Source organism: Carcharhinus amblyrhynchos, chromosome 11 (assembly GCF_965287045.1).
Source record: "Carcharhinus amblyrhynchos chromosome 11, sCarAmb.v2.hapA, whole genome shotgun sequence".
Classification (NCBI taxonomy): domain Eukaryota; kingdom Metazoa; phylum Chordata; class Chondrichthyes; order Carcharhiniformes; family Carcharhinidae; genus Carcharhinus; species Carcharhinus amblyrhynchos.
Genome location: NC_137334.1, coordinates 40,255,754 through 40,282,757, shown reverse-complemented (window position 1 = coordinate 40,282,757; position 27,004 = coordinate 40,255,754). Strand labels below are relative to the sequence as shown.

Genomic DNA, 27,004 nt, shown 5'->3' with positions numbered 1-27,004 from the left:
ACTCCTCAGCCATGCCTCCTCAGTATCATTTTCCACACCACCTCCCCAACCTTCAGTCAGTCCCTCAATTTTATCAGCATACCTGTGCTATTAATTTCCAAAGGGGTCACCCAATTAAAGAACATAAATAGGAGGAGTAGGCCATTTGGCCCTTGAAATCTTCTCCATCATTCAGTAAGATCATGAATGAAATTCTACCTCAATTCCACCATCCCACACTATCAAAGAATATCTCCATATTCTTTGATTCTCTTAGTATGTCCAAATGTAGCTGTTTCTGACTTGAATATACTCAATGACGAAGCATTCACATTCCTCTGGACTGGAAAATTCCTATTAACAGCCCTCTTAAGTGAAGAAAATTCTCACCTCAGTACTAAATGGCCAAAGCCCTATCCTGGGTCTGTCACGAGATCTAAACACCACCCTGGCAACACACACACACACACGCACACGCACACGCACACACACACACACAAACTGGGGGAAATATCCTCCTAGCATCTACTTTGTTTATGTTTTAATGAGATCACCTATCATTCTGAATCCATGGAAAAAAAGGCCTAGCCTGTTCATTCTCTCCTCATAGAACAATGCGTACGTCCCAAAATTAGCCCAGTGAACCTACACTGGGCTCCTTATAAAGCAAGTAAGTCCAAAACTGTACACAGTACTCGGCATTGAGGTTCCCAAGCCCTTCAGAAATTCAAATTCACATTCAAATAAAGGCTAAAATACCACTTGCTTTCCTGTTTGCTTACGGTACATGTAGGTTAACTTTGTAATTTATGTACAAGAACACCAGGTCCCTCTGAAGACCAACACTGGATGTGGAGGCTTTGGAGAGGGTGGAGAAAAGATTTACCAGGATGCTGCCTGGTATGGAGGGCATTAGCTATGAAGAGAGGTTGGAGAAACTTGATTTGTTCTCACTGGAACGACAGAGGTTGATGGGCGACCTGATAGAAGTCTACAAGATTATGAGGGGCATGGACAGAGTGGATAGTCAGAAGCTTTTTCCCAGGGTGGAACAGTTAATTACTAGGGGGCATAGGTTTAAGGTGCAAGGGCAAGGTTTAAAGGAAATGTTGAGGCAAGATTTTTTACACAGAAGGTGGTGGGTGCCTGGAACTCGCTACTGGGAGAGGTATTGAAAGCAGATACAATAGTGACTTTTAAGGGGTGGCTTGACAAATACATGAATAGGATGAGAATAGAAGGATCCGGTCCCTGGGAGGGTCGGGGATTTTAGTTCAGACAGGCAGCATGGTCAACACAGGCTAGGAGTGCTGAAGGGCCTATCACTGTACTCTAATTTTCTTTGTTCTTTATTCTTTGTTTTCTTTGTTCTATTTCCCTGTTTCTCACAATTTAAAAATGCTCTGCCCTTCTATTTGCCCTATCAAAATGGATAACTTTACAATCATCTACATTACACTCTATCTGCCACATTCTTGCCCATTCACTTAACTTCTCTAGATTCTGTTACAACCCCTGCACTTTCCACACAGCTTACATTCCCATCTAACTTTATATTGTCATCAAATTTGGATACGTTATACTTGGTCCCCTCATTAAATTATTGATACAGGTTGTAAATAGTTAAGGCTCTAGCACTGATCCCTGCAACACCCCACAAGGAATAGACTACCAACCCAAGAGTGATTCATTTATACTCACTCACTCTTTTAGCCAATCCTCAATCCATGCGAATATACTGCCAATATTTTGTGCAATATGGCACTTGTGTGGCACTTCATGGATTTTTCAAATTCCATACATACTACATCCACCGGTTCCCTTTTATCTATGCTGTTAATTATAACTTCAAAAAATTAACAGTTTGTCAAACACCATTTCCCTTTCGTAAATCCATGTTGAATGTGCCCAATCATATTACAGCATTTGCCATGTCCCTATCATTAGATTCTAACATTTCCCTTGCCATTGACAGCAGGTCAACTGCCCTATAGATTCATGTTCAGTGTCCTATTTTCAAACTACACAGTAAATAAAATTAGTGATCCTACTTTGCTGCCATTACATTTGCACTAATTAAAACCAGATTCTTCTCATTTCTTAGCTGCACTCTGGCAGAATTCAGCTCTGGGCTGCTGATGGTGTCAGTACTACAGAAATCTGGAGTGCTGGAAGTGGCAGTGATACCACAACAGTGACTTCCAACATGGCCTGAGCACTGTGGCATGTTTTTAGGAGTACCAAAGCTGGCGTGCCGTTTGTGTGCTGGAAGCATATAGAAAGGACAGATCATTATACCATTCAGTGTCAAGCGCTGATTTAGCTCCTGCTCTGTCATTTTACCCTCACAGGTCCTATTAATGCCTCCTCTTAAAAAGCTGAACATGTTCTGAAAAGATGGAGTAATGAGAAGAAAATGTTAAGTGCGGAGGACTTTGAAGGGCTGTGAGAAGAAAGCCTGCTGACAACATTGAGAGCGATAATTGCAGTCCCTCTAGGGCTGCAGCATGACAACGACATGGAGCACAGGCAGCAATGAGTGGAAGCTGTGCCCAGACAGAGGAATAGGAAGGCTTTCAGTAGAACATCGTTTCATCAAGGATCTTCAGAGAAAAGTTCTCCTATCTCCCCTTCAGTCAAGACAGTGACTGGGGTGACTAGTTTCGCCAACGAGATGGACACTGAACTGTGCACCCGCTCCATTCAGAGTCGCAGCCACGTAGCGCTGCCAGCAGCCATGAAGATCACCATCACCCTCAAACGGATCCTTACAGGTGGAAGTGGACAATATTGCTAAAATATCATGGTCTGCCCTGCACAATAGCATCATAGATGATAGAGATCCTGTACGCCAGGACAGAGGACTTCATAGTCTTCTCTCTAACCAGTGAGAGGTAGAAGGCATTGGCACATAGATTTGTCAGAGTAGCAGAATCATAATGGTGCTGGTAGCCACCAACTGCTGCAAGTGGTTATGCAGACACTACATTTTAACTGGGACATGTACAGCCATCGCAAGGGCTACCATACACCACATATGCAGACAGTGTGTAAACATGCACAGGACATTTTGAGAATGCCCACTATTCTTGCAGCTGTCAGAAGCTTTAATCTTGCGCCAATCAGTGTTGCCACCATATCTGAACCATCACAACACAACAGAGGTTAGTAGCTTGGTGGCAAGGGTCACCCCCTTGAGATGTGGCTCACGTCACCTGACCACATATGGACACTGTATACACAATGAGAGTCTTGCTGCTACCAAGAACATGATGGAAGAGACAAAGTTTTGAAGCAATGATTCTTCTACTGCCTGGATCGCTTGGAAGAACCACTCCAATAATTTAGAGCATCTCTCCAAATTTGTGAGGATCTGTCATATTCTCTACCAAGTGACTGACATAAGGCTGTTGTCTTTACTGCCAGACCTTTGAGGTGGAACTCAGGTGGAAAGGGAGGACTTCTTCAGTCTGGCTGATGGTTCCCCTTAAAACTCATCCACTCATCACTGTTACTCCACAATTCTTTACCTTTATATATCTCTGCTCTGGACCATCACACCATCTCTTGCACAAAATCTTTTGATCAATTCACCACAAAAAAATCTTTCTGGAACAACAGGGGGGATTCTCCCATCCGCCACGCAGGGGGATCTACCAGTGTTGGGGGGGGGGAGAGTCTTCACTGCTGGGGCATGAGGAGCTGGAGATCAGGGCACTCTGGGACAGAGGTTGGGGAGGTCAAGGCTGGCCCTCAAATGGACAGAGGGCTGCAAACAGGTGGAGGGGCAGGTGGAGAGACAGCACTGCAAAGGTCCCAAGCTGGCCATCAATTGAGCTGGGCAGCAAACCACAAGCTGACAGTCTGGGGCCACTACGCATGCGCAGAGTTCCAGAACTGTCAGCCTCAGGCATGAATAGGCCCCGCCCCCAAGCTTTCATTTATATTCACGACTGTGACCTCTGCATTGCACAGAGTGTGGGAGATTCAAGTGTAAAGTTGCACTGAACATGCTGCACTTGGTTGAAGTCATTAGGTTACATTTCAGCTTCATTTGAAGCAATTTTTTAAAGCGGCATCTCGGCCATTTGGCTAAGATGCAAATAAGATCAAGCCCTGGAGGAGGAGCTACACCTACTCCAGTCAGCTTGGATCATGTAGATCAAGCCCAAGACAGGAGGTGAGAGCCCTGTCTTGTCAGCTTGGATCGGGAATGTCCCAACTTGTTGGGACTCTGAATTGGGTTTAATTTGACTTGATTGGATTGGAATAAAGTTTAAAAAAAAACAATTGTGATTTACAGCAATTTTCCCGTGAATTCAGCACTTAGAATTTTTTTGGGAGAATTGCACCCAGTGAACAACAAATCTGAATTATTTATCCCTGTGCATTCCCTTCAGTGTACACCTTATAGATGCCTTCGCCAAGCCTAATATTCCTATGTAGTGCTTTCCAGTGTCTGCAACAGGGCAAGTGAACATAAGAATAGGTGCAGGAGCAGACCATCTGGCCCCTTGAGCCTGCTCCGCCATTCAATAAGATCATGGCTGATCCTTTTGTGGACTCAGCTCCACTTACCCACCCACTTAGCATAACCCTTAATTTCTTAACTGTTCAAAAATGTATCTATCTTTGCCTTATAAATATTCAATGAGGTAGCCTCAATGCTTTACTGGGCAGGGAATTCCACAGCTTCACAACCCTTTGTGTAAAGAAGTTCCTCCTCAACTCAATCCAAGTAATCTGCTGGAGAATGGATTGTTGGACTATGATGAGAACCAGCAAGTCCCTTTGAGTACTGACATTCATGATGACAGCAGTCTGAGCCTGTACTGCACCAAGCTGCAATTACCTGGCAGCAATCGTGGACTTCATGACTTTAGTCTCAGCTTCTATTACAATATTCTTTGGTCTGTGCTCCAATGGGAGCTGAGACATCGAAGATGCTGCATTACAGCGGAATCCATAAAGACTCTCATGGAATTGGCCTTCACTTCCATATTGGAAAGAATAGACTCCCAAGTTTTGCATGAAGCCCTGTGCAGAATTGCAGCAGGACTCCTCTACACTACTTGACAGTGACAACAGGCCCTGTGGTATATCTGATACTGCATTAAGTATTCCTTAATACATGCCCCTCAACATTCTTCTGTATGCTGTGCCACTGAGGTTCTGATCTGGGTCTCCTGAAGCGAATATGCCCTCTGGTTGCTGGAGCACAAGTAATTCTTTCCCCCTGACATTACTGCAGTCCATTTGTCCATTAACTCACCACATGCAAATTCTACCTCTTTCCTGCCCTCTAAAGTATTTATATTGCCAGTATCTGAGTTGTGATTTTTCATCTGACATCTACTCTTGTGCTCACCCTTCATGAATAGATTGGCCAAGCAGTTCTTGGGCATCTAAAAGCAGAAATATAGAAGGGGGTTTGAGGTGTGACAAGATGGATAGGGTAGAATGGAAGGGGGCATGCTTGTACTTTCTGCAGCTTGTATATCATGCCAGATCACAGGATGAAGGTGAAATGCGATGTAAGAAGATGCATAAGGTAGGAACATACCACAATCTTGGATGTTCATGGCACACTGGATACAACAACCTCAGCCACAGTTGACCCTATAATGCAGAGCACTATCTCATTTAAATGGTTCAGGAGATGCAGGCGCACTTGGCTTCTACTACTTCTCTACTGTTGTAATATGCAGACTTGTCCTGCAAGTGAGAGGGAAAATGAATGAGCTGCGAGGTGTTTGGCTGAAATGTCTCTCATAGCTGAAAAATATGTGAAAATGTGTCAGGTGCGGTGGAGCATCTGAATGTTAGGCCTGAGTCTGATTGCTTCAGATTAAGAATGGGTGAATTATGAGACTGCAGTGAATTGAGTTGTGCGAGAGGTTGGTGCTACAGTGGATAGGAGTTGTCATTTCAAACGTGCATTTACTGACTTTTATCATCTGTGTGAAGTCAGTGAATTTGTTGTAATACCACAGCTAGGTCTTTGGAGCTAGCTTCCTTGCATGGACTTCTATGACCATCTGCTCCCAATCCCTTCACAATGTGTGTCTGGAGGCCTCCTTACCCCCTGCAAAAGCATGCTCCTTTGGCCTCCTTTCCATTTCCTGAAATAAAACACCTAGTACCAGATTAGAGAACCTCGAGCCCTCTCTTTAGCCTGATGCTTCATTGATAGCTTCTCTCAAAGCCTTTCACAAACAGTTCTCATGCTCCCCGCTCCCCCCCACAACCCCCGTATATCTGTTTTAAGAAGTACTGACTAGCTAGAAATTGGATCAGTTGCACTCACACCTGGATACCTGCTCAACATGCAAACAGTCCGTTGCACATTTTACATTGTCTGTCCACCATTATCATTGATGTGATTGGGCAACACAACAAAGCTTCCATACTGCCTGCCTAACCCCAGAGACAGGATGATTAAACATCATAACCCCATGTCAGCTAACTGGTTTCACTGAATTTTTTAGTCCCATCAGTCTCAAGGGGCAGTTTGGTATTGACAGGAAAGATCTTTATTTTTGCCTTAAGGGTGTTTTGTTACTTCTGAACTTATTATAGATGCTGTCATTCATTTGCATTTAGTGATGGAAACAGTATTCAGTACTGTGACACTCCTGCTATTTACGATGTGGTTTAGTTGGAGGGAAAACAATCGCGCACTCTCTCAACAGCTACTGAAAACAGTTGCCTGATTCTCTCCTGAATTGCCAACAACTATTTCCACATCACAGAACAGAAATTGCACCACCCCCTGCAATGACCCAGTTCCAAGCCAGTCAAACCATCAACCTTCTCCTTTTCCAAAACCACCAGTTTTCGTTCCTACGCTTGTTTCTCTTGACTACCGCAAACCATATGATTTAACAGCACCAACCTCTTAGCAGCTCTCTACAAGGCTGGATACAGGGGTACCTGGGTTGCTGTTACCAACTGAGCCATGACACAGCAATGCAAACTCATTCACAGGGGATAGGCTCTTCAAGTATACATAAAGGCACAAACCACATCTTCTCGGCACATCAAATAAATTAAAAACTTAGCGCAAATCATAAAAAACTGACACTTCAAAAATTTTGCTCACTACTTAAAATAACAAACAAAAATATATTTTGCTTTTCCTATTGGTCTTCCATTTGGTCCTCTGCTTTAACATTGTTGTTGCACTGATGATCCTCATAGCATGCAATCCAGCACCTGATGTACGCCTCAGCTTTTAAATGAACACTTACAAGAAATCTCAGTTCTGAAGTCCCAGCACCAGTGCAATGCACTGTGCTAACACTGCATCTGGTCAATATCACAGGGAAGAATATATTGCTACTTAGTTATCTGGACGTAGCAGGATATCAAAATACTTTGAATTACATCAGCAATGCATAAAAGCTGCCGTTTTATTATTTAACTTTAAACCTGTCCTTTGATCTGAAAAGTATATGGATAGTTTAAAATTGCCCTTTGATCTTGGAAAGTTACATAAATACTTTAAACTCTGTTTACACCTAACTTCAAACCCTCTCCTAGAATGCCTGAAAGCATATCTCCTCAAGAGACCATGATAATCCTAAATCTTATTACATCTCACCACCATCACAGTTACACAATAAGACTTCTCCTTTGATATACAACTCCAGATCTATCTGATAAGCTGTCCAGACCAAATTTCCTTTCATCTATCTCATATTTAAACTCACAGTCCCCTGAGCCAGAATAATATCTTATAATCCAAAAGTTACAATGCTAAAACATATTGTGCCTAAAATTATGCATTTATAACATACTACATTTACAAAGTATACTGTATGTATGATGTTCTAATTTAATTTTTGGTAAATATAGCTTCCAATTAATTTTATAGCTTTTTAAAGTTCATTAATAGGAATATTTGGCTTTGGGCAGTATTAGTGGAAAATGTGTTCATTTTTATTTCAATTTCTTTATTCCATATGGTCTAGTGAGTGAGTCTGGAAAGAAGAGCAGCCTACCAGTGGACTTGCATCTTTTTGCCTGGCAGTCAAACGATGGATATCTGTGCTCCCTGGTATTGCTGATTCTACATAGTTCATTGGTGTAAGTATGCGTCCAATTCCCTTCAGTTTAGTGGTGAAGAGTGGCAATTATAATCATGGTAAGTATCAGTCCACATTATATATCCGTCATGTTTTCCTGTTTGCCATTAAAGCTAAAATTCAAGACTGCCTGAAATTAATTTCATTCAAAAATGTCTGATTTTAATGAATAGCCATTAAGTCAAAATTCTCCAGATTTCTGACCAAGAAGGAATATATTGATACAGAATAATTCAGAGGGTAGTTCCCATTTCCTGATTTTAACCTAATCAATTGGAACTAGAAAATTCTAAATCATGCACGAGATTCTCAAACACAACCTTGGCTGAAAAACAGTGTATTTGACAACAGCTTAATTTACAACACACCAGAAATCCCCTGTTACATTCTCTTTTCACGCTAGATTAATTTGCTAAAAGAATTAATGTCGTTAACCACTTGGCTATATTTCAAACACCTACAGTCTGCTCCTGTTGATAACATAATTCTTTATTGATTACAAAGACATTTATGATGCTATACCAGAAATCAAACTACCACATACATAATCTGTACTCTCTAAGGAACCAGGAATATCTTGCCTCATATAACTTTACATTCATATGGAAATGTGTTTTGTTTTGGTTTTTATTCAAATTACTTTTTTGCACAAGCTGGAATCAGTTAGGATATCCTGAGCACACCTAGTACAATTTTCACTGTGTACTGACCACTGTAAATATTTCAAAGGTATTTACAATGCAACTGAATCTGTGACAGCCCAGCATGTATTCTGTAAACACTATTTCTCACATACCAAAAGCTAAGCCTCCGATAAGGTCATAATGTTTTTCTACCTCTGTAACAGGAACAGTAACAATTGAGGACTCACCAAAATAAATTGAGAAACAAAAAAGCAGCAACTGAATCCAACTACAACTATCAAGACACTGTCTACTACATTGTTATTTATTAGAGTTTTCTAGTCATCATTTAATCATATTAAATTCCACAAGCTCAAAAATTATTAAAATTTGTAATCTAAGATCTAGTTTTCAAAATCATAACAATTGAAAAAATATTTAAAATATTGTCGAGCATTTTTTCTAGAAACATGTTAACGTCATGGAAATAAAAATTTTTAATTGATTTTCATCACAAAAATTAAACAGCTTTTGGTTACATTAGCCAGTCAAAATCATTTTTTTTCCCCATTTAGTTCAAAATCAATATTCCCTTCTCTTACTCTGCTGCTCTTTTAGCTCCACCGAAAGCAGACCAACATCATTTTAACAGCATGAACAGTTCACAGTTGTTCGTAGCTTGATGCTGCACAGCTTCAGCTATTTTGCAACGTGGTGGGTTAACAGAAGCCAGTAAGACTATTTGCACAGATGAATATGGAATGTCAACCGGACAAAGTCCCTGACGTAATAAAATCAACTAACAGTTTGAAAGCCTGGATTAATATTTGTAGCTGAAGACTTGTGAGTCCTTTCATTCTGTGAGAAAGGCTCCATCTACTGGGTACCAATATTTGAATCAATCTAGGAGACATAAGAGAGAAAGAAAATATTCCAGTTGCTACTCACTGTGTTAAAATTCGGGAAGAGTCCAACAGCTGAGCCAGTGTCCATTGGAAAGGACATAAATGATTTAATGTCAAGCGATGGCTGCATCATCAGGGTAGGTGCCCGCACAAATGCAGGAAGTGTGCTAGCATGGCATGTACTTCCTGTCAATGAGAAAAAGAAAATGGATGAATTAATAAAATAAAAACAAAACATTTGCAGTCATGTGGAATATTTTCTGACTGGCAATACTGTTATGTAGACTAAAAAATTACAACAAACATGTCAACAGAGAAGTGAAACCCACAAAATTATTTTCCAGCTGAAGCAAAGCATTTCCCCAAAGCCATTCAAGTTGAGATTCAGAGGAGACATATGGTGCGTGAGTCATCCTGGCAGGTAGAATGAGTGTGTGTCTCCCTCGTCTGAACAATTCTGTTGGAGCTGGGGACAGGCACCTATTAAAACCAGATGCTCATTGAAAGCAAACTAACCTATTGGAGCACAGAACTGGAGGGTGAAGGATATTATGCAAATCTTAGACACTACAGGCCATCTAATCGCTTAGTTTATTATTCGTTCACAATATTCAATGTTAAAACAGAATGTGATTTAAGTAAGTTCTGAATTACAGCTGCAGCATTATGTAAACAACAAAAGCAACTAATTTATTTCACAGCCTCTGAAATTTGCCCACTGGAAATTATACAACAGATTTATGAGAGTCAATTAAATGCAAATTTCACTCTGCACAAAAGAATCAAGCCTTCTATGGTCATGCAGGCTCGGAATTGTGCTAATACTGACTTCTGAGGCTGAATTTTTGTTCTGGGCCGGGACAGGCAAATTTCCGGGGCCCGAACTCAGATCGCATTGCCGCCTGGTGACTGACATAACTTTTGATGAGCAGGCAATTAGAGGCCAGTACTCGCTGACCAATTCATGATGGCAGGAAGGCATTGAAGGTGGAAGGTTAATTGGAGACTCTAGAGTTATCACGCGTTTACAGTCCAACCATTTGAGATGGGAGCTACCAATCTAGGAGGAAGAATGAGAAAACACCTCAAGGTGGAAATAACCTCTGAATAAATGTTAAAAGTTTTGAACATTGAAAAGGCCTCAACTGTCAGGCATTCATTGCGGAGGGACAAAGGGCATAAATGATTTAATGTCAAGCGATGGCTGCATCATCAGGGTAGGTGCCCGCACAAATGCAGGAAGTGTGCTAGCATGGCATGTACTTCCTGTCAATGAGAAAAAGAAAATGGATGAATTAATAAAATAAAAACAAAACATTTGCAGTCATGTGGAATATTTTCTGACTGGCAATACTGTTATGTAGACTAAAAAATTACAACAAACATGTCAACAGAGAAGTGAAACCCACAAAATTATTTTCCAGCTGAAGCAAAGCATTTCCCCAAACTTTACTGGATGAGCTGTAGCCCAATGGCTATGGCAAGTGTTAGGAGGAGTGGGTAACCTTCCCCACCTACCCCCCCACAGATGGAACAATGGCACCACCAGTTGGTCTGCAGGCAGTAGGCCGCCTCTATTGCTTGTTTGTTGCATCTTAATAAACCATTTAATTCCAAATGGGGTATCTGTCACTGCAAAAGGGTAGCTACAAACCACCACTTCACACCATCCTCCAACACCTGCATCAATTCTTCTGGAATTAAAACAGCCCAGGGTCAGGGTCATGGTATTTAAGCAATAGTTATTATTTTAAACGTGCAACTCATAATTCACATTATGAATTTAAAAAATTAGGAATTTAAAAATTCCACAAGTAAAATTATCCAGTCAAGGCTGGACGGCGCGAGTGTCTGATACTCGGCCAGTTTCGTCACAACCTTGTTGCAGCACTTGGCCCTGAGATGAGCTTGCAAACACATATTCATAGCATCACTAAGACAGTCTATTTTCCATCACTGAAACATCGTCCAACTTCACCCCTGTCACAATTCATTTGTTGCTGCTCATTCATGCCTTTGTTACCTCCAGACTCAATTATTCCAACAAACTCCTGGCTGGCTTTAACATTCTCCTCTCTGTAAACTTGAAGTCATCCAAAATTTAAGCTGTCCACATCTTACCTTGTACCAAACCCCATTCCCATATCATGCACATGCTCACTGACTTACACTGGCTCCCTGTCAAGCAATGTCTTCATCTTAAAATTCTCATCCTTGTTTTTAAATGCTTTTTTGTTCATATCCCTTTTTTTCTAAAATGTCCTCCAGCCACATGATCCTCCAAGATAACTGCGCTCCTCGACTTCCGGCCTGTTATGGATTCCCAATTATAATTCCTACCCTATTGGTGGCCACGTTTTCAGTTGCCTTGTGCCCAAGCTCTGGAGTTCCCTCCTACACCTGACTTACTTTCCTCCAAGGCACTCCTCATAACCTCCCTCTTTGATTAGGCCTGACCAAATATCTCCTTCCGTGTTCTGGGTCATACTTTGTCCTATAATGCTTCTGTGAAGCACCATGGGACACTTCATTACCCAATCATTAAATGTAAATGCCCTAATTGGGCTGAGATGAGCTTGGCATCTAATTAGTGGTGACCAGTATTATCAGGAGGTGGGATTTGAATGCAGAACATGAGCAACAAAGGTAGACAACAGCCATGATGGGCCATGCCACTGCCTTACAGAAATGAAGATGTGGCACCTCAGAGCTGAGTTGTTCACAATAACACTCTAACATTTCTCTCTTGTGACCTCTTTCAGAATGCTTCACTGCTAATAATAACCAACATATATCTAAACACAAACAAGTGGAGGGGCAGCAACCTCACCACACACAGAAGTGGCCAAAAGGCCAACCAAAAGGTCTTGTACCAAAATCAGAGCAAGATCCACTCTTTCCCAATATTTTCCATCAGAAAAAAACAACTGATTCCTCCCTGCATTGAGTCCATTAGGTGTGCATTAATGTGCATCAGACTATTCGGTTTTAGTGATTTACAAATTAAAAATTACCTCTCACCCTCCCTTGCCCGTTAATAAGCTCCTCAAGGAGGCATCCGTACCTCAGGAAAGATATACTTGTCATAGAGGGAGTGCAATAAAGGTTCAGTAACTTAGATCCAGTAACTTGGAGGGATTGTCCACAGAGGAATGGTTTAATAGTCAGACTGGACCTTCAGTATCTGGGGTCAGCAAGAAAAAGATGCTCTCATAAGAACATAAGAAATAGGAACAGGAGTAGGCCATCTAGCCCCTCGAGCTTGCCCCACCATTCAATAATTCATGGTTGATCTGATAGTGGTTCAGTTGCACTTACCCGCCTGCTCCCCATACCCCTTAATTCCCTTATTGATCTATCTACCTGTGACTTTAACGCATTTAACAAGGTAGCCTCCACTGCTTCAATGGGCAGAGAATTCCCAAGATTCACTACCCTCTGAGAGAAGAAGTTCCTCCTCAACTCTGTTCTAAATTGGCTCCCCCTTACTTTGAGGCTGTGCCCTCTGGCTCTTGTTTCCTTTCTAAGTGGAAATAATCTCTCTGCCTCTACCCTGTCTAGCCCCTTCATTATCTTATATGTCTCTGTAAGATCTCCTCTCAGCCTTCTAAACTCCAAAGAGTACAGGCCCAGTCTACTCAATCTCTCCTCATAAATTAACCCTCTCATCTCCAGTATCAACCTGGTGAACCTTCTCTGTACTCCCTCCAAGGCCAATATATCCTTTCGCAAATAAGGGGACCAAAATTGCATGCAGTACTCCAGTTGCGACCTCACCTGTACACCAGTACCTTGTACAATTGCAGCAAGACCTCCCTGCTTTTATACTCCAACCCTCATGATAAAGGCCAACATTCCATTTGCCTTCTTGATCACCTGCTGCACCTGCAAACTGAGTTTTTGTGATTCATGCACAAGGGCCCCCAGGTCCCTCTGCACAGTAGCATGTTGTAATTTTTCACCATTTAAATAATAGTCCATTTTCCTATTATTCCTTCCAAAGTGGATAACCTCACACTTGCCAACGTTACACTCCATCTGCCAAATTCTCGCCCGCTCACTTAGCCTATCCAAATCTCTCTGCAGACTTTCCTTGCCCTCCAGGCAATTTGCTTTCCCATTCATCTTTGTGTCATCCACAAACTTTGTTACCCTACATTCGGTCCCCTCCTCCAGATTGTCTATGTATATGGTAAACAGTTGAGGCTCCAGCACCGATCCCTGCGGCACACCACTAGTCACCAACTGCCAACTGGAAAAGCACCCATTTATTCCAACTCTCTGCTTCCTGTTAGATAGCCAATCCTCAATCCATGCTACCACTTTACCCCCAACTCCATTCTCATTCAAATGTACAAAATTCTTACTCAACAGAGTAGATACAGGAAGAGCGTTTTCCCTGGCTGAAGTGGGGGTCTGGAACCAGGTGTCATAGTCTCAAAATAAAGAGCAGACCATTTAGGAGCGAGATGAAACTAAATTTCTTCACTCAGAGGGTAATGACTCTTTGGAATTCTGTGTCCCATAGGGCTGTGGAGGCTCAGTCATTAAGCATATTCAAGACTGACACTGATAGGTTTCTAAATATTAAAAACATCAAAGGATACGGGGACAGTGCAGGGAAATGTTGTTGAAGTAGATGAGCCATGATTTCATTGATTGGTGAAGTGGGCTTGAAGGGCTGAATGGCCAACTCCTGCTGCTATTTCTTATGTTCTTACAGACTGTTAATTTGAGAGAAGTGGGTTCCTGATTCCCCACCACCACCCCTCCCTCGTCAAACCATGAAAATTCCCGTTTGTCCCTAAGACATTGGGAAACTGATAGGCCAACAGGAATTCTGTTTCTGATGCATGGCCACTCCTGTTCCAGCTCTCAGGAACAATGGCTGAATTATACACTGAGAATGGGCTTCCAACCTAACCTCAGCACTTAGCTGGCTCACCCTGCTTTAATTTTGAGAGTGATGAACCTTTAGTTAGCATGATGCAGGACTTCTAATCTTGTTCAAGAGGAAGTCCTTCTCCTAGAGCTGCTGCTCAGTGGCACCAAGAAGGAGCAGTAGGCCATGTTGGTGCTGCAGGTAGGGCAAGAGGTGGCATGTGGTGGTGTGCCCATAAATAGAGGTTATGTGCGAGATCTCTCAGGAGCCAGGCTGACAGGCCCTAGTAAGGAGGTATTGATAGGAGGGTGGATGTTTTAGTTTTATTCATTCATGTGACGTGAGCGTCGATGGCTGGGCCAATATTTATTGCTCACCCTGAACAGCCCTTAAACTTACTAGATCAGTGGGTGAGAACACCTGTTCCCTGCTAGTGGGGAGCCATCGCAAACCCTGCTGGAGGGAACCACTCCAAGTGGGGGAGGGGGAGGGTGGTTTTATTCAAAGTGCTAAATTCACTGGAGTAACTCCTGGTGGTCTTTTTAGTGGGAATTTCAAAATGAATCTCCCACCCTGTGAGCATTCAGAGTGCCCTAGCGAGATTCATGTTGAAAATCAGGGGGTGGGTGCCTATTCCTGCTGGAGAAGCCGGCAGCATTGCGCTGAATAGGCCATTGCACATATGCCAATCTGTCAGAATGGACCTTGGCGTGTGAACAGTAGCCCTGCACTGCTGGCCTATCAATTACTGGCCAGCCCCATGGCCCCGCGTTGCTGCCACCCCCCCAACTCTGTTCACTCCTGCAGGTTGACCATCTGTTCCCCATGTTGTAAATTCCTTCTGTCCGGGGCCCGCTAAAAGGATTTAAATTTGATTTTAAGTATTTAAAGCTGCACTGTGCCAATTTTCAGAATGGTGCTGAGAACTGCAGCCCCGATTGCCCAGCCAACCGCCCCCACCGGTCCTGGCTCCCCCTTCAGGGGCAGCCCTGATACTTCTGGCAGGCCTGACACCTTCAGCAGCCCTGACCCTAACCACCCCCACCCCAACCTGCAAAGACAGATCACCCCTTCCCTCCCCCTGCCCATGATCCACCGATCACAATGCAGAGTGGCAACGGGAACCCCCACTCCCACTAATCGCCCCATAAGCTCCGCCCCTCCTATAGGCCCTGCCCCCTCTGGATCCACCCCCTTGGCACTGCCTGATGCCCAGTGGGCAGTGCCAAGATGCCCCTTGGGCAATGCCAGAAGGTCAGATTGGCACTGCCAGGCTGGCAAGGCTCAGGGTACAGGCCCTCTTACCCCCAAGCTCCTAGAGTTTGGCCTCTATGGCCTCTGTTCACTCCAGCAGATTGACCATGTGTTCCCCATTAGTGGGGAGCTGTTGTAAATTCCTTGTGTCCAGGGCCCACAAATAGGATTTAAATTTGATTTTTAAGTATTTAAAGCCGCACCGTGCCAATTTTTGGAAATGAGCTGAGAACTCCAGAAAACTAGGAGTTGGAGACGTGTGGACATCATGGAGGGCATGGCGCCCAGCTGGGAGCCCACTGCCAGAGCAGCACCATAGGCTGAGAGAATCATCTCCATTGGGTTTCTGGATTAGTAGCCCAGTGACAATATCAATTAGGCCATGCACAGGTAATCCACCTGTTGTCTCGCTACTGCCCTAAATTGTAGCAGGGATGTGGGTGGATGGACGGCATTGGCTATGCCAATGGCATGGCACCCTAATTTATGGATCCACGTACCTGTTTTCCCACCCACGGGTGGCTCATAAATTTCAGTCCAATCAATATGTTAAATTAGACAATACAATTAAGATTTTAAGAATTAAGAGCTTGAAAGAAACTAGTCGATCCGCTTGCTGGTCAAATGCATGAAATTTTTTGCTGAGTAAACCTGACATATTAACATTCAGAATTGTTTGGAGATAGTTGAAAGCAATTAAAATTATGGCCTAAATCAAGGTAACATTTTTACAAATAATTATCTTAGTATGGTGATAGAATTTGCTATGAAGAACTGGAATTGTCATCAATCAATATTCACAATTAATTAGGGAGCTTCATTTTACTGAAGAATTTTGTTCAGGAATTCATTTTTAATAATCTGTAGTGTTTTGTGTTAAGAAGTCAAATTATGCAATAATTTCAACTGAACATAAATAAAAGAAGCATTTAGGTCAATGGAATGTCATGCACGTTGGTCAGTGAAACAGAATACAAAAACCATTTGCCGTGAACATTCTGCAAGAGGCTAAGAAAGAAAAAGATCACGGTGCACAAGTCACTGAATGTTCATGACCAATGGGGAGAAAACATGACTAAAGCAATGAAGGTGATGAGGGGGCCAGCTGAGCAGTGTCGAGGGAGGGAAAGAGTGTTTACTTACGCTGCTTTTCCTTTCCATCATTTTCAAATGCTCGTAAGGTAGGAACTTAAGATTGAATCAAATTGAATTGTCAAATAATTTGCATTAAGTGGGCTTGCATGAAGAAAGGTAAACCCAAAACCTCAGGCATATGACTGTCACCAAATTGCTATTGCTTCTGAATTACCAAACCGGGACTTTCCCACAATCAATTACTTTCATCAGATATAACTTTATCCTTTTACTGAGTTGGGATCTTACCAATAGTCGTGAAGCACATATTTAATTGAAAAGGTTTAACATCCTTGTGTTGAGCAAGTGAATCATGTCTAAGATTTTGTGTTCTGTTGTCACAATGTTTAGTCACACTTTGCTATCAGCATTCATAACTGTAAATTAAATGGAAGCATTGTCCATTCAAGTTTGGTGTATCAGCTTCCATAGTCCTGCCACTGAAATATCTGTGCTGCACATTTAAAGTTATGTTCCTCAACAAACATTACTAAACTCCAGTTTACTACAGACACCTGAAGGACTTTACAGATGTCAATGTGTTGAAAATTTGACATGTTTTTGATTTGATTTGATTTATTATTGTCACGTGTATTAGAATACAGCGAAAAGTTTTGTTTCTTGCGCACTATACAGACAAAGCATATCATACATTGAAAAGGAAACAAGAGAATGGAAAATGTAACATTACAGTCATAGCCAGAATGTAGAGAAATATCAACTTAATGTGAGGTAGGTCCATTTAGAAGTCTGATGGCAGCAGGGAAGAAGCTGTTTTTGAGTTGGTTGGTACGTGATCTCAGACTTTTGTATCTTTTTCCTGATGGAAGAAGATGGAGGGGAGTATGTCTGGGGTGCTGGCTGCTTTTCTGTGGCAGTGGGAAGTATAGACAGAGTCAATGAATGGGAAGCTGGCTTGACTGATGGACTGGGCTTCTTTCACAACCCTTTGTAGTTTCTTGCGGTCTTGGATAGAGAATATAACCAGCAAAAATGCTATCTATGGTGCATGTGGACATGCCAAGTTTCCTTAGTCTCCTGAGAAAGTAGAGGCATTGGTAGGCTTTCTTAACTTTTGCATTCACATGGAGGGACCAGGACAGGTTGTTGGTGATCTGGACACTAAAAACTTGAAGCTAGTACATACTACTTGAGTTGTGTTGCTAACTTTGTCCACAATCCTAAATTGGGTTAATGACAGATTAGTGTGAAACCAGTTCACAGAAATAACTACTAACTTCAATGAAGCGAGGAAAATTTTCACCAGGAAAAGTGATGGAAATAATGCCTCCCAGCAAGATCACGTCCTTTCGTGCACTACTAAAACAAGCTACATGTAATAATTCTTAACCTTTCATAAAGCACACAAAAATATCAAAATTATAATGTTTAAATAATAGCCACTATAAATGTAAAAAAGCTAATAAAAAGATGAATTCTGCCAATTCATCATATCAAGCAAGTTGAGTCTATTGAACTCTATCAGCAGCATCTCAGATATTAAATATCAGTGACAAGCAGGGAGTTTCAATCCTAAATCTAGTCATGAATATGTCTCTGTATTTCAATATATCTAAATATGAAACTGGCAGTCACTTTAAATTCTGGTTGCTGACAGTTATTATTCAGCTTCAAATGTAGAACTGCTGAAGACAAGCTCCACGACTTTCTTATTCAATTCAACGTATAGTGCATTCTTCTCATGAAAATACATTTTATTTGCAGAAAATATATTAAGAACTTGAGGGATGCATTTCTGAGTTCCTTTATTTCTGGCTGAACAAGCCATATATTGCAAGGAGTATGACCCTGATATACTATTTCTTCGACATTTCTTCGAAAGCTTTCGAGACTGGGCTGCAGGCTTTATGGATATAAAGAAAATCCCAGTATAATTTATGTCACTGACCCAGATCCAGCTTGTGCAGCAGTGGAGTCAGCAAAATATTACATTTGAAATTATTTTGTATTTATGGTCAATGCATGTTACAAATCCAGAAAAGGTATTGCAGACTGTCTTTGCTACTATCATATTTAATGACGCCCTTCCATGGTTTACTGCCTAAGCTGCAGCCTGATGGAATTTTACTGTATCATTTTCAAAAGCATAAGACTTAGTGACATGTCCAGTAAGTTTAACGTAGTAATAGGGATTTTTAATCCATTCCAAACCTCATTGTAGTATAAGGGATAGAAGGAGTTTATGTAGGGCTAGGGTTAAGGTAGGACTGTGTTATCAATAAACAGTTAATGTTAAACCACACAAGAGTCCGAATCTCTTCGTGAGACTGGCTGAACGGAGAATATATAACATGGTGGCAGGTAATGGAAAAATCCAACATCACTCAGAATCTGGAGCAGAAAAGTGTTGAAAACTAACTGAAAGCATCTGAAGTGAAGACACAGAAGAAAATAGCCTGAAGATAGAGAGAGAAAGCTCCACTGCAGAAGTGGAAGCAGAGGGCAACAGAAACAACTCCACTGTACACCTGACAGCTCCATGAGGTCTCAGGGAGGTCCACTGTGAATATATAGAGCGCCAAATCAAAGGACCTAACGGGGCGAGCAAAAAATTCAGTTCTAAACCAGGATGAGTTCAAAAGTTTCTGTGCAGTAAAAGAAAACAGTCAGAGCAGCCCATTTCTGAAAGCACTGCAGCCAGCTCAGAGTCAGAATCAGCACCATTCCACATAGTGATGGTACTGGATGGAAGGGGAATAAAAACAGAAGGCTTTAAAACTTCAGCAAAAACTGGGAATCAATAGTAAAATGCGCAGAAATCTTCTGATATTGCAGGGAAGACCAAAAATAGTTGATTGAGTAAATTGCTGCACAAAACTAAAGTCAATTGTACTGATCTATTTTACACAGCGAAAGTAAGCCATGGTACAGAGCAATCCCAACTGTTCAGCTAGTGAAGCAGCAAAGAGCTGGAGAGACTCAACTGCAAGGAAACCAAACAGACCACAAGAGGGTAAGCAAACATGTCAGCACTGTGAAGCCAAAAGACCTTACAGGTGACAGCAGCATCCAACAATCACAGTGCAGTGTTTCAACTGCAACAGCCGGGGCACTTTGGAATGTTATGCAAAATTAAGACACCCAGACAGGTGAATGACCACAAGACAATCTGTGATATTGAGGTATCACATCAGGAAGAGACCCAGCCATGCCTCTTGGATAAGGCCAGTCATCCTGGAATGTGAATATTTCAGTAAAGAGACATCTCACCAACTTCAGTTGGACACAGAAGCCAATGTTATGGCCCTATTGGATAAGGAAGCATGGCTGAGACACTTCTGACTACAAAGGGCAGACAGACCACTTTATGGGCCTGGAGGAATCTGACTTCTGGCCATAGGTATACACATAAAAGGATGAAGGCATGGAGTCGAGCAGGTACTCAGAGTCACATATGTCATCCAAAACCAGTTTTTTTCTCTCTCGAATGGACATACCTGTGCTGCCCTTTATCTTCTTAAAATGACAGAAGACAATCTCTATTGTCAACTGCATGAAACTGCAAATTCCTGAGAGGAGCACCAGTAAAGAAACGCTTGATTAGGACTTGCGCCTGTTCAGACTTTCCTTATAGTTGTACCTAATCAGTTCTGGCTTTATGAAGATTCTATGTCATTTATGACATTTTTTAACATAAATGACTTCTTGGCTTTAGAATTTATTTATCTCGAAGTGAACTTCAATTGCTTTTTTGCACTTTTGCTAGCTCTGTCGACTGAAGAGTTTAAAACTAAACAATGAAATTACGTCAACTAATCACATTAACATCATAAATATCTGCTACACTTCAGATATATATGAAGTTTCTCACATAGACAACTGTAAAACATATGTGAATTTAGAATGTGTAGGACTACAAAGTAATATTCATGAAATTTGTTGAATAAAACAGCATTCAGCTTTTCAGAAATACCTGCAAAGCATCTTAAGACATATTTTCCTTTTATATGTTTGCAGTCGAAATGGCTCCACGATCTTCAAAAGGGTCAAAGCAGTTAAACATGAGATTCCAAACAAAATTTATAGCTGTCCACAAAGGTTTACACTCTGTACTGTAAAACCAATGAGCTCATGAACACAGAGCAGGCGAGGAATGAAAATAAGAACATAACAGCATGAATGTAAAGGATGTACTTGCTTTACAAAAGATGAATAAATCACGTGCATTAAAAACTCACAATGATTAATTGAACTTCAAGCTGAGATATCATCATAGACTACAGCAAGCACAATATTTTCAGTAATCAAATTAATTTCAGATAAGCTGAGTATTGGCACCACAAACAGTTGGCACACTTTAGTGAATATTAAAGGAGAGCAAGGATAGCCTCCACAATATCAACATCCAACTTTTCAACATGTCAACTAGAATCATTTATGTGGTGCTACAAAAATGTTTTATTCTCAAGAGTGATTTTTAAAATGTAATTTCTAGTCATGGTTAGGAACCATACAAGTCTCACTGCTGATAATATTTATTGAACATTTCAATTTGATACAAGTTTTCAATTTCTAGCGGATAACTATTATTCAACATTCTACATGATTTTGAGTTATCTGGATAAACAGGCTATTCACAATATTCATTTGCATTTCTGAGATTGATTTTGATATTCACTAAGTAGTCAACTTTGCATGTTTGTTTGTTGTAAAATTTAATTTACCTTTGAGAAAGCAGTCTGATTTATACAGGCATAATGAGACACTGTTTTGGTTTTTCAGACAGAATGTCAAATGCAAATCTGTGCTCCAAACGAAATGTGAAAACGATAATCACAAAGTAGTTCAGCTGTCTGGCTTAAATTATGAATTGTTTTGCAGTAACCTTACTGCAAGATAGAGTAAATCGTTTGTAGAATACATAAGGAACTCAGTATTAGCTTATACTGTGACTGACTGTACCAGTGGTGGTTGCATAAATTCTCTAAACCATTTAAGTAACAGTAATGGCTTCACAGCTAAATATGCAGTTGTCGGAATCGTGGGGCTGTCAAACATGTTTGACTGCCTTGCTCGTGTGGACTCTGTCTGCATCGTTTCGGCTACTAAAAAATTCCACTTCCAAAAACTGGTGCTGCTTTCTTCTATGGTACAGATTCACCACATAGTATACAGCGTTTCATAGACTAACTGCTGTTATTTCTTAACACAATATCTACACCTTTTGACTAAATTCTCACCAACTCACAATGCTTGTAAGGTAAGTATATTAAGGTGGAGCAAAGGCAGAAAAATGGAGTTGGGGTGCCAATTAACAACGATCTAACTGAATGGCTTAACAGGCTCAAAAGGGCAGGATTGTCAGGTCCATCACTGATGTGCTGGGTTCCCAATGCCATTCTTGGCATCAGCCATTTTGGTCGAGGTCGGTTTGAGACAGGCAGGTTCAACTCAGCTCATCAACAGCCTTTTTGAGGGATGAATGGAAGCCAACAAGGATTTTCGAGTTGACTTTCAGTTTTCCAACATGTTAGGAAAAGTTCAATCGTTTGGAGGCGAGCACCCAGCTACCGTCTAACTCATCCTTGCCTTGTCCCTGCCAAAACTGTTAGCGCCTTTAATTAACTACATTGTTTTAAACAGTGAAGCACCAGTCCAGCCTCACCATCTTCCAGTGACAGTAAAGTGATGAGCATCGGTTTCACTGATACAAACTGATATAAACTGATACAAAAATAAAAATTATGTAAATTCTACATAATTTAGCTGCCACTTCAGGAAACCTCAGTAGATTAATGTGATCACATGGGTTGGCATACATGCTCCCGCGCTGCTAATCCAGCTTTCAGCGAAAAATCCAATCTTTCACATTTCAAGTTTGTGGTGTCAGAATCCCAGAACGATAGGATCAGTGGGCAGAGAAGACCTTCAATCCTGTTAATCCGAGCTGGATTTAAACTCATTTCCAAGAGGCCAGAGGCTATAATCATCTCCAAGAAACATTTTATTTCACTGTAGTGTTATAAAGCTGTGGCAATAAGTTCCGACCATACAGGGATTCATTAACAGAATAGCAAAATTACAAAATCTGTTTACAGTTTTATGCTTTTTTAGTATTAGTCAAATAAGGTTGTCTTCTTTTATCCTTTCTTTAAATTTTAAATGCTTCACTACATCTCCACCAGGCTTAGTTCTACTCCTCAAGCCATGTACATTCAAAAAGTTTTCCTTGTGTAGTGCACAGCAACAAAGACTTTTAATATGGCACACAGACTTACTTCCCAAAGTATCTGCTGCCAACGGAAATTACATTTCAGGCCTAGGGCAAGCAATCAATCACGTGATTAAATTAATCTGATAGAGTGCATCCGGATAAAACACAAGCGGTATTGCCACAGATGGTAAGTATCCTATCTGAAAACATTTCTAAAAAGAGCGAAAAGTTAAACGTAATACTAAAGTTACACAATTGAAACTATGCTATAAAAGGAAAGAAAGCTGACAGAACAATCCATTAGTTAGGCAGTAATACCACATCAGAAATAATTTATGAAGCAAATAGAGGCAGATGGCTGGAAAGGCAAATTCTAGAGAATGAATGAAGAAATCATTATTTAACTTGCACAGGTAAAGGAATAAATAATTGAATGTCGTGAATACCAGTTCAATTTGATTGCATGATATGTATTACTAAACAACAATCTCAGTTGGACGAATAACTTAAAGCCATTATCATTTAACATTGAATCAATTGAAGACATCATTCAAAATAATAACTGAACAAAATCAAATGCTACTGTAAACTATATTTGCCAAAAACACCCTTATTCACCCAGAGTATGGACTAATTCTCATATTCATTCATTCAAAATGTGGATCAACAGTGAATGATTGAATTTTTCCTTCCAATACTTCATTCAGTATTTAGGAATGCATATCTTACAGAATTTCCACTTACTTAAAATGCATTATTTCAGAACATGGATGTGAAGGTACAGCATTAGAAAATTAAAGATTTTAACCATTGGACCTCATAAAGATATTCTCATACACATACATCTTCCTTGTTCTCTGCCTCTCTCATCACTACCTTAATTCAGCTGTGTGCCAGTGTATCAGCTTGTTCTTGGACAGTGTTAAAATGTGCCCCTAAAGGAAATCTGTAAAATCTTTGACCTGGGTTGAAATATGGATGTACACTGCTTGGAATCGTAGAATGGTTCATTGCAGAAGGAGGCAATTTATCTGATTGAGTCTGTGTCACTCTTTGAAAGAGTTATCCAATTAGTCCCACTTGTCTCCTCCTTCTCCACAGCCTAATAAATCCTTCTTTTCAAGTATTTATCCAATTCCCTTTTGAAAAGTTATTTTTGAATCTGCTCCCCCACTGCTTCAGGCAGTGCATGCCAGATCACAAGAAATGATTGCAAAAAAATTGTATGTCATCTCTGGTTCTCTTGACAATTCCCTTAAATCTGTGTGCTCGGTTTACCGAGCATCTGTCACTGGAAACAATTCCTCCTTAATTACATGATTAAAATTCTTCATGATTTTGAAAATATCTCTCAAGGTTCCTCTTAATTTTCTCTGATCTAAGGAAAACAACCAAAGTTTCTCTCGTCTCTTGATGCAGCTGAAGTCTTTTATCACTTGTTTTGTTCTAAGTTTCCACTGCACCCTTGCAAAAACTTTGACATCCTTCATAAAATGTGGTGCCCAGAATTGGCCATAATAGTCAAACGAGAGACTAATCAATATTTAATAAAGATTCTGCATAACTTCCTTGCTTTTGTACTCTATGCATCAATTTATAAAGCCCAAGTGTCATAAGCCTTTTTAACAACCTTCTTGACTTGTCCTGTCACTTTCAATGATTAATGTGCGTAGACCTCCAGATCTTTGCTCTTGAACCCCCGTTACAATTGTACCATTTCATTTATATTTCTACTCCCCATTCTTCCTACCAAAAAACAGCCTATGGTGAGCAGTAAAGGCAGATGTAAACGGCTTCAGAGCACCAGCAGCAGTACAGCCTATCAGGAGCAGAGCAGCAGAAAACCAAAGAAAAGAGAACATTTCAACAAGTGGCATAGTTTATGTTTTGGGTGTTAACTGAACAGTTAAACAGCCTTATAGATAAAAACACATCTACAGATATAGACTGAAGTAAGGGAATGTGAGCATCAGGCAGAGAAAAAAAAGTGGTGCTAGCACAAGAGAAGAAACTGATTAGTCAGTAGCTGATGAGCAGATTTGTTTTTGGCTCAAATAAGAGTCAAGCCTTAGATTTACATAAGACCATAAGACATCAGAGCAGAATTAGGCCATTCATCCCATCGAGTCTGCTCTGCCATTCAATCATGACTGATATATTTTTCATCCCCATTCTCTTGCCTTTCCCCCATAACCCCTGATCCCCTTATCAATCAAGAAGCTATCTATCTCTGTCTTAAAGACACTCAATGACCTGGCCTCCACAACCTTCTGCAGCAAAGAGCTCCACAGACTCACCACTCTCTGGCTGAAGAAATTCCTCCTCTTCTCGGTTTTAAAGGATTGTCCCTTTAGCCTGAGGTTGTGCCGTCTGGTTCCAGTTTTTCCTACTAGTGGAAACATCGTCTCCATGTCCACTCTATCCGGCCCTCGCAGTATTCTGTAAGTTCCAGTAAGATCCCCCCTCATCCTTCTAAACTCCAACGAGTATAGACCCAGAGTTCTCACGCATTCCTCATACGACAAGCTCTTCATTCCAGGGATCAGTCTTGTGAACCAGCTCTGGACCCTTTCCAAGGCCAGCACATCCTTCCTTAGATCTTGGGCTCAAAACTGCTCACAATACTCCAAATGGGGTTTGGCCAGAGCCTTATACAGCCTCAGAAGTACATTCCTGCTCCTGTATTCTAGCCCTCTTGACGTGAATGCTAACATTGCATTTGCTTTCCTAACTGCCAACTGAACCTGCACGTTAACCTTAAGAGAGTCTTGAACAATAACTCCCAAGTCCCTGTGTGTTTCGGATTTCCTAAGCATTCCCCCATTTAGAATATAGTCTATGATTCTATTCCTCCTTCCAAAGTGCATAACCTCACATTTTTTCACAATCTATTCCATCTGCTACTTCTTTGCCCACTCTCCTAATCTGTCCAAATCCTTCTGCACCCCCCCTGCTTCATCAATACTATCTCTCTCTCTTCATTACCTGCAAGCTTAGCAACAGTGCCTTTAGTTCCTTCCTCCAAATCATTAAAGTATATTGTGAAAAATTATGGTCCCGCACCGATCCCTGAGGGACACCTCTAGTCACTGGCTGCCATCCTGAGAAAGATCACTTTAACCCCACTCTCTGCTTTCTGCCAGTCAGCCAATCCTCTATCCATGCCAGGATCTTACCCTTAACATCATGGGCGCTTAACTTATTTAACAATCTCCTATGCAGCACCTTGTCAAAGGTGGATTTCACTTCCAGTGAATTTACATAGTCATCTAATAAATAGAGATTATAGCATAGGTCACCACAGTGCTGTCAAAAACATCCAGGTCGTTTCTTGTGAGAGCTCTGGGGAGTACAACCAGAGCTAAGCATTGGTGGTTCAACTTTACAACAGTAAGTGTGGAGGAAGGTCAGAAAAGCCATAATAATAAAGGGTTCAATCATTCAGGGAACAGACATTTGTTTCTGTGACCATAGATTTATTGAAGGATGTTATCTCCTTAATTTGATAGTTCTGGATATCTGTCTGCAAATGTAGAACATTCTAAAGGAGAGAGGGTGAACAGTCAGAGGCTGTGTTTCATATTGTTATCAACGATGAGGTAGGAAGAGGGATGAGATGAGCAAGACCTCAAAGCACTTGTAGTCCTGATTATTTGATATCTTTCCAACAATGCTAATTTTAATGCCTTTTGCAATTATATGAAGCTCGACTGTGTCAGCACAATTCATATTACTCACCATGCCACACAGTGAGCACAGAAATTGGAAGACAATGCAGATCAATGTGTGGATGGTGCAGGAGTGTATTAGATTCCTGGTGCACTGGGCCTGGCCTTGGGTAAGTGGAGCCTGTATAAGCTGGACAGTTTGTGTCTCAACAGGGATAAGATCTGTATCACAGGGAGGTTTGTGAGCATGACTGGGGAGGGTTTAAATTAGCCTGGTTGGGGCCTGGGAACCTGAGT

General features: G+C 41.2%; 2 protein-coding genes across 4 annotated transcripts in view; both read right to left on the bottom strand.

Annotated features, from left to right (window-relative positions):
• The window catches only part of LOC145350053 (zinc finger protein 385B-like), a 121,178-nt gene extending 111,189 nt beyond the window's left edge, over positions 1-9,989 (bottom strand). Inside the window, exons 1-2 of one of the 3 annotated variants that reach the window (XM_080198897.1) lie at positions 9,924-9,989; positions 9,638-9,780 (exon numbers count right to left, since the gene is read on the bottom strand). In XM_080198897.1, the coding sequence (XP_080055023.1) occupies positions 9,638-9,727 (90 nt within the window). In that variant the 5' untranslated portion in view covers positions 9,728-9,780; positions 9,924-9,989. Of the gene's footprint in view, positions 1-9,291; positions 9,401-9,637; positions 9,781-9,923 lie in introns of those variants that run through there. The other 2 variants (XM_080198898.1, XM_080198899.1) reach the window with 2 other exon arrangements.
• A 761-nt stretch (positions 9,990-10,750) lies between these two features.
• Positions 10,751-27,004, bottom strand: part of LOC145350199 (zinc finger protein 385B-like) — a 266,767-nt gene continuing 250,513 nt past the window's right edge. The window contains exon 4 of the mRNA XM_080199263.1: positions 10,751-10,860. Coding sequence (XP_080055389.1) covers positions 10,751-10,860 — 110 coding nt within the window. The remainder of the gene's footprint in view (positions 10,861-27,004) is intronic.